At 37.4% G+C, this 12,699-nt stretch overlaps 2 protein-coding genes across 3 annotated transcripts; both read right to left on the minus strand.

Moving 5' to 3' along the window:
* Window positions 1-215: 215 nt before the first annotated feature.
* On the minus strand, window positions 216-6,358 carry LOC137408090 (histone-arginine methyltransferase METTL23-like). 2 transcript variants are annotated; one of them, XM_068094495.1, is made up of 6 exons: window positions 6,284-6,358; window positions 5,191-5,282; window positions 4,550-4,660; window positions 3,866-4,109; window positions 1,376-1,460; window positions 216-634 (listed from the first exon to the last, which is right to left on the minus strand). In XM_068094495.1, exons 2-6 carry the CDS (start codon window positions 5,266-5,268, stop codon window positions 469-471), a joined length of 684 nt encoding a protein of 227 aa, XP_067950596.1. In that variant the 5' UTR covers window positions 5,269-5,282; window positions 6,284-6,358; the 3' UTR covers window positions 216-468. The 2 variants fall into 2 exon arrangements, with proteins under 2 accessions (XP_067950596.1, XP_067950588.1); XM_068094487.1 differs by having other exon boundaries at window positions 5,191-5,349; window positions 6,284-6,344.
* A 2,240-nt stretch (window positions 6,359-8,598) lies between these two features.
* On the minus strand, window positions 8,599-10,590 carry LOC137391788 (uncharacterized). The gene is made up of 4 exons (XM_068078324.1): window positions 10,549-10,590; window positions 10,172-10,418; window positions 9,490-9,612; window positions 8,599-9,218 (listed from the first exon to the last, which is right to left on the minus strand). Exons 1-4 carry the CDS (start codon window positions 10,588-10,590, stop codon window positions 8,599-8,601), a joined length of 1,032 nt encoding a protein of 343 aa, XP_067934425.1.
* Window positions 10,591-12,699: the final 2,109 nt, after the last annotated feature.

Raw genomic sequence — 12,699 nt, forward strand, 5'->3', positions numbered from 1 at the left:
TGGGTATGTAATGAATACCTCTATGTTAGTAAGTTGGTTGAGGAATGAATACCTCTATGACACTAAATTGATTGTCTACTATATACATATACAGTCCCAAAGTTGGTTGTGAGCCATATACACCTATGAAAGATCATGTGATAATAGAGAACGGGTTAAAGAAGTATGTATATCAGAGACAGAGCATCTCATAATTAGCAACGTGTGCATTATATAGCAGCTGGCCAGCTTTATTAAGATGAATGCATATGATAAACAGATGAAGAGCTTGAGAAATGTCGTGGGTGGTCTACATGCAGCAGATAAAGGGCACCTGTTCGCCAGCATCAACAACTCACACTTTGATCTTACCAGAATACCTGGAAAGATGAACCTGGTCTCTTTAAGATCAAATACAAAGCCGAAAGCGGAAAAATCTTTTACTGATGAACCAGTAAATAAAGAGAATACCACTTCTATTACATATCACTAGTCCTGGGCCTTGCACAGAGTTATAATCATGAGCTGAATTTCTGTTGGATTGGTGGTTCCATTACGACAAGCTGCAGTGATGTCTTCAGTAAACTCGGACAATGGCACATAGGTGCACTTCAGCTGCCATTTTTCAAAGAAGAAATCAAATGATCTGTCAGCGCTAAAACACAACAAAGATAAGCTTTGTTAACCACTAGGAGATGCTTGTAGAGAGCTGAGCGAACTCACTTTTTCACGAATAACATTATAAACTTGAGCAAACCAAATTCATATTATATTATTCAACCTTATCACAGTTGCCATTCGGGTTATGTTCCGTTTGTAAATACCACAATAAACAAATTTGAGGCAAACTTTAGAAATTACATCTTTTTACGTATACCCTGTTTCAAGTTCAATATGTGCAATGGACAGGCTCCTGGTTCAAGTTCAATATGTGCAATGGCCAGGGCTGCTGCCGTAGTATTTATAGTGAGCTATAGTAAAGGTAAACAAGGTATCTGGCAGCAACAGACACTGAAGATGGTTGAGGCACAGAGGAAGCTGCCAAATACTAACAGTGCAACTTGAGAAGTGCCTCTAATACTCAACATCACGGGTTAAAATAACATACTCTGGTCTAAAGGTGCGAAGGAAATGCTCAAAGTTTAATTATTAGGTGAATCGCAGTATCCCTTGTTGTGCATATTCAACGATAGAAAGCTAAGTAGGTAAACAGAACTACTCCGTGGTTCACTAGTTCCATAATTACAAATTTTCAGGGTGCAAATATTACAAAAAAGTCTGGATGGAAACAAAAGCATTAGAATTCGCTTAGCAAGAGTGGGCAGACATGGTATATATAGTTAATAGGTTGCTAGCTAGAGAGAACTCTACTTTTTTAGGAATTATTGTCTCCTACCTCCTTACTTGGTATGTGCACCAGAACTCAGCAGCCATGTTGGTTTCAAGGAGGTATGCAACTGTCACAAGTACAGGCTCAAAATCTACATGCAAAGAGAAAACAAACAATTGATATACGTGTACATTTAGAGTAGGGCATTGTTGAAGAGAAATAGCATAATATACCACTGCCCATGACAACATATTGTCTATTTCCTTATAGCCTATGCAATATTAATTAGTCAAGCAGAGACACGTGTTCAACCTAATTACCTCTGTAACGGTTCTACAGTTGAATAACAAACCACTGTCATCCCTTAACTGAAACTATCCATAGGCTGGACCTAAGGCTACCTCATGTGCAACTACTTTCATACAATATGCCTTAGGCTACACTGTAATAGCGCATGCAGTCCAGCTACAAAAATACAATGCTATATTTCTGAGGTTAATATCCGTAGAATGGCATGAGTAGGAAGACAACTCCCCTTCAGGGATGCCAAGTCACAGATGGCTTATATCTAAACCACTAATAGCAAGTTTAAAAATAAACTTGACAAGCATGGGCAATGTGACCTCCTTTACAAGCGTTCATGGTTATCCTGCAGTTGTCAGAGTAGCAGTCACAGCAAAGTCTTATTAGCGATCCGGATGGCAGAGCAGAATAACGCTCGCTCACCAATGCTTGTTGGTAAACTTTAGTCTAATCATGGGAGCAATAAAAGAACATTTATGGATCTAGTCTATAGAGTTAGTTAATGTAACTAGTTTGTATAGCTTGTCTATAGAGCTAGTCTATAGAGCTAGTCTATAGACTAGCTCTATAGGCTAGCTCTATAGAGCTAGTCTATAGACTAGCTCTATAGAGCTAGTCTATAGACTAGCTCTATAGAGATAGCCTATAGAGCTAGTCTATAGACTAGCTCTATAGGCTATCTCTATAGAGCTAGTCTATAGAGCTAGCTTATAGAGCTAGCCTATAGAGCTTGTCTATATAGCTTGTCTATAGAGCTTGTCTATAGAGCTAGTCTGTAGAGCTAGTCTATAGAGCTAGCCTATAGAGCTAGTCTATAGAGCTTGTCTATATAGCTTGTCTATAGAGCTAGTCTGTAGAGCTAGTCTATAGAGCTTGACTATAGAGCTAGTCTATAGAGCTTGTCTATATAGCTTGTCTATAAAGCTTGTCTATAGAGCTTGTCTTTGAGCAACGACTAACTTTGAGAAATATATAAATAGAAGTGTGTAAAATTATTAATGGTGTATAACCATGTTACTAATCGGTATACCATTTCAGATGTTACTTTTACTCTAAACGCAGGAGAGTGCTCTAGGCATGTGTTGATAACTTATGCATTGACAGTAACTTTTAAAAACAACTGAGAATGGCTTAACAAAAATGGCACCAAAAAGAAAATTATATTATGCAGATTACAAGTTTCAGGTAGTAAACTTGTGTGGGAAATGTGAGGAACGAGTTTGTACATGGTGCTTGAACAGCATGCTGCCGGGAGAGGCTTGTAAACAGCGCAGTTGCATCTTCAAGCCCAGGTATGAATATAAATGATTTATAGTTAGTGGAGTTGATGAAAAGTGACATGGAAGATTTCATTGGTTTTAGCTACGTGGAGTGACATGGCTGGTTTTGGTAACTTTCTTAGCATATTATCATTTATGCTCTAGTTAGTCGAGAACTCCCAATATGTTATGTTAACATACCAGTCATGTTAGTGGAGAACTCTCAATATGTTATGTTAACATACCAGTCATGTTAGTGGAGAACTCTTAATATGTTATGTTAACATACCAGTCATGTTAGTGGAGAGCTTTCAATATGTTATGTTAACATACCAGTCATGTTAGTGGAGAGCTTTCAATATGCTATGTTAACATACCAGTCATGTTAGTGGAGAGCTTTCAATATGCTATGTTAACATACCAGTCATGTTAGTGGAGAGCTTTCAATATGCTATGTTAACATACCAGTCATGTTAGTGGAGAGCTTTCAATATGCTATGTTAACATACCATTCATGTTCTCAGTTGTGCCATGTGGTGTAGGCATACTGTTCAGCCAGTTCTGGCGCTATTATATTTTATCTTAAACTGTGGATCATTTAAATTTAAAATGACATGTCTGTTATTTGTGTTCAACTTTATGAAATAAATTTCCCTCAAAAATGTGACTCATACTTCAGTGCGACTTACCGGTAGATATGTCTTTTCTTTCTTTATGACACATTTTATGGCTGGTCTATAGAGTTATCATGTATATCTAATCTATGGAGCTGGTCTATAAAGTTACTCTGTATATCTAATCTATAGAGTTACCCTGTATACCTAATCTATGGAGCTGGTCTACGGAGTTACCCTGTATATCTAATCTATAGAGCTGGTCTATAGAGTTACCCTGTATATCTAATCTATAGAGCTGGTCTATAAAGGTACCCTGTATATCTAATCTCTGAAGCTTTTCTAGCTTTATAGACTCACAATGGGGAAGGCATACTTACCTTTGCTACTGTAGAAGCAATCTGCGGCAATAATCAGGTCCACTTTGCATCGAAGGTTTAGAAGTTGAGGAGAAAAATGGCCCCATGTAAGTCCACACACCTGCATATCACTATAGCCTTGAGACTCTACTGTACTCTGACAGTTTTGTAGCACCTTCCGCTTCTCTGCATGATCTGTGAGGAGGACCGAGGCTGCACCGCATCTGAGTGCAACTAAACCAGCCAGTCCAGTTCCAGAGCCAAGCTGGGTAAAGTAGCTTTGTATTTACTAAACATGCAAATGGAAAACCCGCATTCATAGACAAGGTAATGGTAAACGATAATATGAATGGAATCAAAGCCCGAAGAAACTTTGGCCTGAGCAGAGATGAGACAACTTCAGATTTTTGAGTGACTTGTTAATAAGTAGTGCATATCTAAGAGCCGACACACTCCAAGACAATTATAAATATAAGCTGTTTGCTGATGTGATGCAGTTAAAAGCAGAAAAGAACATTTACTTCTTGCCTATTGCTAATGCCTTGCTATGAAATAGTGAAGTCAATATGGTGACCAGCAGCAATGTACACCAATTCATCATTCTTTTGAGAGCAGACAACTCACAATAAATATATTCATGTTTCTAATTTTAGAGCTCACAGCTTGATAGTTAGCATACAATAGAATGAGGCAATAGAACTTTACCTCTATGACGGCCTTTCCCTTAAGCCACATTTTCTTATGTATTAAATACTGAGACAGAACAGTAGCGCATGGCCAGGTATAAAGTCCATAGTCCGAATCTGCATCTAGCAACTAAAAATGACAGGGAAAAGGCAATTACAGGCGCTGCAAATGTTTTAAGAGATTACAACACAGTAAATGACCCACAACAAAAATGAAACCCTTAAATTACAAGTTTGTAGAGGAGTTGATCTCAGAACCTCCAGGTCTCAAGACCAACAATCCAAACCATTACACTCTGATCGTTCAACTGACCACAGCGATGAATGATTGTAATGACATACACTACATCGGTTAAAATCGTCACGCATAAAACGCTTAGGGTTATTAACTGGCACCGTTGATCGTAACGTTTAACGTAACGATTTTTAAGACCAACAACATGGCTATTGTTTTAGTAAAAATTAGGACTACTAGCTTACCAGGTAAGTCATTCAAATTCATCGGGTAATTATTTTATTACTCGTGCAATGCCGGGCATTTGGCTAGTTCTAAACAATGTTACGATATTTTACTCAAGCAACAAATTTCTCTATCAAGAAACCTCTTTTCTAACTATGATTCTCATGGACATTTTACTATGATGCCCATTGACATCTTACCTCTTGCACAGTCACTACCAGAATGCTATCATCTCTGCCATCAGTGAAATCCCAGGTTTTTGTTTGAACACTCTCCATATCAGCACCTTCATCTGGAGAGAGTTCATTCAGTCAATACCAGGCACCAGTGAATTTCCAACAACCAGTCATATGTTTGATCTATGAAATAGTGCTTACAATTTTGACTACTACATCCATATATATATTTCTCGACGTTGGTCTGTCTGTATATTTATCCAGGTAGAGCTTTTGAAATCATGGAATAATGCGTACGAATCGCAGAAGATTTGATCTCAGGCCCTCCCGTTCACCAGTCCGACACGCCTACTAAGTTAGCTACATGAGCTTATTAGATTCGCTATGCGATATATGTCGCTATATGGGAACAAATACTCTCCCGCTTTAGGTCACGATGCTGGGTGATAGCTTAACGTCACAAGAAGCTGGTAGCTCTTATTAGTACACTTACTCAAATTTTCCATTGGCAATGTACCAGGCTAATAGCAAGTGGCAGGCAACTCTCATTACCTCTCATTCTTTATAAGCTGATTTTTCATACCAGGGCAATGCTGCGTAGCACAGCTAGTTAAATTATAAAAGTTCAAACTGTAAATAAATAAAACTCTTAGTATAAAGCTCTCAAATTATTATGTAAGACTTTGGGCTTATGATGACACATTAAAGACCAAACCTAAAAATAGCAAAAGTGGTGAAAATAATGACGACGAAATGTGAAAGTATGGCTCTAGAAGTTGCCATCCCAACTTAGTATTTCAATTTATATGCATGAAAACTTTAGTTGAAAAAATAATATCTATTTTATATTTTGAGTTACCTCATTACTACTGTTAATTGTTTGTTCAATCAATTATCATTGTTTGTGCATTGCAAAAGACCTTTCTTATTGAAGGTAAAATGAAACTTTTTTGTTTCACTAAAGAAATATAGTTAGTAAAATTTAGGTTACAGGTTATGCACAGATTCAATTGCTATCAGCAGCGTTACGTAGACCCTCCTGTCCAGCAAATGTAGAACAGAATGTAGTGAGTTATTTATGTGACAAGTGTGTTGTGCCATGTAGATGTATGCTTACTTATTACTTTAGTCGATGGCTGATTAGCATTTCTTCCAGTCTGGTTCGTAGCTCATCGTGTGTTATGGAAAGGTCTATAATGCAAGTAGTAAATTAATGTAAATTGCATTTTATGAAAGCTTTGTCATTTATTTAAAGATCTTGCAGGCACGATTCCATTATTAAGCAGATTTGATTAATTTGTGGTGTATTGGTAGCTTACCTTGTCAACTACCCACTGGGTGTAACGACATGGCAGCATTTGCTGTATATGTAAATTTATATTCAAATCTGTCCAATACTTTTATGTAATGGGGATTACGTAGACATAAAATTAAAAACGTTTAAAATGAGTAACTAAAATTGTCTTATACGTGAAAAGTAGCAACAATTTTTGGGCGTGTAATTTTTTGGTGCCATTTCATTAAAGATGTGTATTTGTGTTGATCTACTCTAAAATATGGGTTTAAAATGCTATGACAGATCTAGTAGGAGGGGTTAAAAATGTATAGCTGGAGAGGTCTAACGTATCAAGACTAAACTCTATTCTCTTTAAAAATTCAAATCTAACCAGTTCCTTCTCTCTCGGAATTTCTGAATGTTTCTTTTTTCATACAATTCGTAACACTATCCATAAGACACAGTCTAAACATTCCCTTACACGCCTCATTTGAATGGTCTCTAACTTGTCTTTCAAGCCTTTAGTGTGGGCCTGACAGACAGATTGTACTAAATTGTGCGCAGTTTTAGCACAATCTACTTATAGATACTTGTTTGTGCATTTTTATAACTCATAATAAAACTCGCAAACGTGTGAAAGAGCCACAGGCCAGTGATATATTTTATAAGGAAGGTTCACTTCATGGATTATATCTTATCGCTGCTTTACAATAATTTCTTTTTCATAAAATAGCATATGATTTGTATAGCATATGATAGCGATCGATCCTACGCGTTACTGATTTAACTTCTGTATAGATTCTTTTTGTAAAGTACTAAATGTACAAAGGTCTCAACCAATAGTATGATTTAATCAGAAATACATGCACTGGACAAACTGACAAAAGCATTTTTCAGAAGCGTGCTAAGCCGGTAATCAGCAAAAATTTCCAAGTTAATTAGTTTAAGTTAGAACAATTGACAGCCAAGTATAGCAAGACGCATATGAGACTTTACTAGCTTTTGGTACACAGGCGAGCTTCTAATACTCGTAACGACTCCAGCTTTTCGTTTATGATTAATTCATATAATTTCGTTACATTTCACTCGCGCGCTGCCGAAGTTTACGTCTACGTAAAGACAATTAGACAATTAAAAGGGTTATTGGTTATTAACCTTACTGTATTTGATAAAATAGCTCTTTTTGTCTGAGACAAATTTTTAATCCAGTTTTAGTTGTATCATAAAATGCCATACATATCCCACGACTGAGTTCCCACACTATAAATCACTGTAACTAATCTAATGACTCTCTCTTTTCTTCATTAGTACGCACTAGAGTAAAAACAAATGGTGCGCCTCAGATAATTTTAGTCTTTAACCAGCATTTGTATATCAAAATTGTTGCCTTATTATACAACTAGAAGAAAAAACAATAGAATGTCAGAATTTATAATGTATTATACTGTTCTAGGTTATTGTCGGTTAATTGTAAGTTAGCTGTGTTTTGGGCTGTGTTATGTACATGTGTTAGCTGTGATTTGTTAGCTTGGTTTTTAGTTCACGAACTGCTCTCAGTAGGAAGCTGTTGTGCTATACCGATGTTTTTTGCGTACATTGTTGGTGGATCTCCTCTTGTAGCTGCTCTAGTGTTTGGCAGGGCTGTATCCACCTGTTTGAAAAATAGCACTGCGGGGAGAGTCTGAAAGGAGTGCCGAGCGCCCTCTCTGTGGGGGTCAGGGGAGGGGAGTTCTCCCCCGTGAAATTTTTTAGTTTAACTAGTCAAAATGGTGCAAATCTAGCACACTTGGCTCCTGATGAGGCACATGTTCTAACAGCAAATTTGACATTATAAACCACTGTTTTCTAAATATGAAACTGTTTATTGAGATTGTCTTTAACAACGCTTATTAAAAATATAATGTGAATGAAAGCTGCTAAAGGGGTTGGCCACAGCTAGCATGAGGTGGAATTATTAATGGGTACAATGCTGAATGGTGTAGGAGACGAGTAGTCTTCTATGAAATAATTGAATTAAATAATATTGTAGAGTTAAAAAGTAAAATTACTAGAGCACCATGTAAAAAATAATGCCCTTATACTATAACCTATAATACTGAGCAAGTAGTAGAATAAGTAAACTGAGTCATTTACACAAATATTTAGTTAGAATTAATTTAAAAGAGGGAAGATCTTCCGCTGTGGGAGTGTTTGAAAGTGTCAATGATAGCTTGTATGTCTAGCTTATCAGTTAGATCATTGTGCACATGTAGTATTAGTAAATTGTTCAGTCTTTTTTGACCCATAGAGGCCCTTATGGCAGTCAAAACCCGGTTCATAGCGCCGAATGATCTTTCTGGTGCAGCATTGCTGGCTGGCATCAGTAGCAACAGTCTAGCAACCATTGCTAACTGTAGGTACATTGCACAAGACCTTCTTATCCATACAAAAAAGTCACTGGCTGATTTGATTGGGGTGTTGGAAAGTCGCAGCATCTCAAGCTCACATGGTAACACATCTGACTGGAAATCATCACCATAGAATCTGAGTGTTTCTTCCAATTCCTCAACATACGGCTGGTTGTTGCTTGCCTTGTATACTAAGGTTTCAAGTGTGATTTGCTTACTAATGCCCTCCAGAGTGAACCTTTCTTTAATTTTATGGATAGCATGATCTATCACCTCAAAAAAGAGGCCGTTGTACCTGTCCCCAATTGACAACTCTCTTCCTGAGCCATTGTTTGGGTCGTATCTTATAGGGCTCTTTCTTCGTCTTGGCTGAACTGGTTTTGAAACGTCTGTAGAATAACATTGAGTTGAGAACATCACTAATATATTAATGTTCAATATTGGTTCCGCACTGTTTTGATTGAGAGTTGTCCTATCTCAGACTGCTCAGGTTCAAGGTATGGTAACTCCATATCCGAAGATGATCAATAACATGAATGTTTTTTGTAGGTAAATATGTGACAGAGACAGCAAAACTAAAAATTAAAATCTACCAAACATCTCTCTCTCTCTTTTCAACATCACTTAATAATCTGGAGAACTCATCTTCATCCCTCATACTTGTCAGCATAGTCACGACCGACAGGGCATGTTTTCTAGCTTCACTGGCTGTGAGACTTTCTGTTTGCAGAGTTTTGTTGAGTATATCAGTGATGCCATAGACATTCTCTGCCGGTACAAGGCCTACAAAGTAACAATTAGTTAAATGCGAAGCTTCAGTATTGACAGACATTATGAATGGTCCAAGACTAGCCAAAAAACTTAGACTCCCCAAAGCCAAGTGCCATGGCTAGTTTTTGACTATGAATAGTCAAAACATGAAGATCAGACTAAGATACAATTTAACATACCAAAAAGACTTTGCAAATAAGAAATACTAAGAAATTTTTTTGGGAAATAAAACCTTACCAAACAGAAAACTATATTCTCATCTTAGACAGCAACCCGAAGACCTTGGCACGAGTGTCACTGTCTGTTGTTTCTTCAGAAACTTCCTCGCATAAACACATGATTGCCTTAAAGTTACATAGCAAACTTCTTATTGTGGAGGCTCGTACAGTCCACCTGAAAGTAAACATTGGTTTGCTATGATGCATCTAGAACCTATGCCATACAATGTAGATGTGCCTTAACTTAGTACTCAGCCAAATACCCTTCTGTCATTACTGGAATAATTAAGCTTAGCCATTGTATCTACTAACACAAGTTTGCTGTGCATTGTGGCCTCAACATATATACCAACCTTGTACAATATTTGCACTTGCCTTGTTTGTGAAAACCTGCACTTTTGGTGAGATGGTCGAACCTGTTCCTTGCTCAATCTTGAGCTTCTCTAACCACGCTTCTCTCTTTGGATTGGCTTTGACAAGTTTCGTGATTTCGGTAATGTCCATTGCATCTCTTATGATAGTGCACTGTTTAGTAGTATCCTGTACAGCTAGGTTTAAGGAGTGGGCATAGCAGTGTAGGTAAACTGCCTTTGGATTAACCTGGAACACATATTGATGAATGGCTAAGATGTTGAGAGTGTATTGGGTTGTTGCAAACCAGAGTTGAGACTACAAAAAAGTGTTATAAAAAGCCAAAACAGCTATAAATAACTTTTAATGATTATCTCACCTTTAAAACTTTTGTTGAGACACCAGCATTCTTGCCTGACATCACTGATGCGCCATCATAACACTAGCCCCTCAGATTTTCTAAAGGTAGATCGAATCTCCTTAGTACATCTATGATAGTCTTGAATAAACTCTCTGCATCTGTTTGGTTTACATTATATAGGCCAAGAAAGTCCTCATGAGCTAAGATGTCTTTGTCAACCCATCTAAAAATAACATAATGGAATCAAATCAAAAGAGATGACATCATACTAGATCAGTGCCTGAACCATCTCACTATCATTTTATAGAGTTGTCTGCGGGCTTCGCCCTCAGGGCAGTCACATATGTGGACAGACAACTCCGCAAAAGACGGATCAAGTTTGATCTAACATCATACATGCCTACCCTAGGACACTTATGTATTTGCCTCATCTAACTCTCGCGTTTTCGCAGAGTCATCCTCTCGCAAAAATTTCATGTACTAAACTATCATAACGAACGAGTGAAAACGCGAAATTAAATAGCTTTGTTCATTGATAGTCCAAGAAACAAATAACAGCAAGCGATCAAGTTGCATTATCGACCTCGCCCACACCATTCTACCTGCGGTTCACAATTACAAACTAGTCCCAAATTGAATTTTTTTTATCGGTGAACTGAATCTGAGCAATCTATTTATGTTTGTTCCACTGCATTTATTTTCACATCAATATTTTTGCACTCATCAGAGCTGCGAAATTAAATTGCAGCGAAATTTTACTCTGTATGCTACTCACGAAACTAAATACTAGCGAAATATAAGTGTCCTAGGGTATGCCAAAACGGATGAACAAAAAAAATTAATAAAATACAATGGGTATGAAAGAAAACCAATTACCTCATACAGAAGACAGATTGCTCTCTGTTAGCGCTATCTGGACTTTCATCCATCATGATAGTATGAAAGCCACTAGACTTGATTTTATCTCTTAGTTGTCTCATTACTCTACTAGCCATTATATCAAAGAGATCATTCTGACAAGTGGGGAAAGTCCATGTGACTCTTCCATTGAGCCACTCTTTCAAAGAGCTGTCTGTCATAGACATGCATCTCAGCAGCTGTGTAAGGTTTCCATTAGGCTCACTCTCAGTCTGTGTAGATGAGGTCATAACAGTAGAACCTGCAGATAGTTATTGCATTACACACATTATTGAAATATCCGCCTTCTTTGGTTCATTATGAAACACAATAAGGACGTAAGATGAAAATATGTGACGCCATCAACACATGGGTACTTTACATGAGTAAAAAACAATATAGGACACTAACTTATAACTTAATCATACCTCTGATAACAATATTCTGTCTTGCTAGCAGCTTGAGCGCCCGAATAACTTCTCCAAGTTGCTTTCTGTTATTAGACTTAGCAGCTGACAACCTTCAATCAAGAACTTCATTGACTCTTGGTTGGCTAGAAAGTTTCAGAGATGCTTCTTTGTGAACAGAAGAATTGGCATGAGCTGTGAAATTCACCTTTCCTTCATTCCATCTACTATAACCAACATTGGTATGGGCTGGTTGTTGCTGATTAGTGAATCTGAGATAGTCTGCTGGTAAATAAATATTATTTCGTGAACAATTGAAAACTCATGCTGATGATGAGTTAGAAATAAAATGCTATTGACATGAATGTACCACATTGTTAGCTGAAATTCTAAGTGACTTGAAAATATGGGTAACGCAGAATGTATGGGCACATAAATAATTTGTCCACCGGGAAAAAGCTAGCAGGTATTTAAATACATGCACAGATCACCATTTCTGTAGTATGGCACTCAGTATGAGTAGTGGGAGGATCGATGGTAGCAAGGGTTTGCAGGCCAATATGATTGTTCAACTTACTCAGTTTGGTTGCTCTAATGCAAATATCACAAAAAACCAAGTCGTGTCTAATATCATAATGAAGCCATGGAAACATAGTCAACCACTTGTGTTGAAAGGATTTGTTTCTGGAGCTCTGTCTTCTCATCGGAAACTTGGAAACTCGGTGGTGGATGGTACTGAATGTAATTCTGGTCTAGAAACAAAGAAATTAATAATGCTAGGGGGCTGATTTTGTTTGATCAGCACTCATCATAATCATACTACATACTAGCAATAGACAAACAAACTATTAAAGATCTCAATTGC

The sequence above is a fragment of the Watersipora subatra genome, chromosome 1 (genome assembly GCF_963576615.1).
Source record: "Watersipora subatra chromosome 1, tzWatSuba1.1, whole genome shotgun sequence".
In the NCBI taxonomy this organism is placed as follows: Eukaryota; Metazoa; Bryozoa; class Gymnolaemata; order Cheilostomatida; family Watersiporidae; genus Watersipora; species Watersipora subatra.

Excerpts from the sequence above, each read along its gene's own strand:
- LOC137408090 (XM_068094495.1), bottom strand. The coding sequence starts at position 5,268 with ATGGAGAGTGTTCAAACAAAAACCTGGGATTTCACTGATGGCAGAGAT. Across the intron at positions 4,661-5,190 it reads TGGTAGTGACTGTGCAAGAG|TTGCTAGATGCAGATTCGGA; the intron begins GTAAGATGTCAA and ends TGTCATTTTTAG. Across the intron at positions 635-1,375 it reads TGCACATACCAAGTAAGGAG|CGCTGACAGATCATTTGATT; the intron begins GTAGGAGACAAT and ends GTTGTGTTTTAG.
- LOC137391788 (XM_068078324.1), bottom strand. The coding sequence starts at position 10,590 with ATGTCAGGCAAGAATGCTGGTGTCTCAACAAAAGTTTTAAAG. Across the intron at positions 10,419-10,548 it reads TCTCAACAAAAGTTTTAAAG|GTTAATCCAAAGGCAGTTTA; the intron begins GTGAGATAATCA and ends TATGTGTTCCAG. Across the intron at positions 9,613-10,171 it reads AAGTGCAAATATTGTACAAG|GCCTTGTACCGGCAGAGAAT; the intron begins GTTGGTATATAT and ends GTTACTTTGTAG.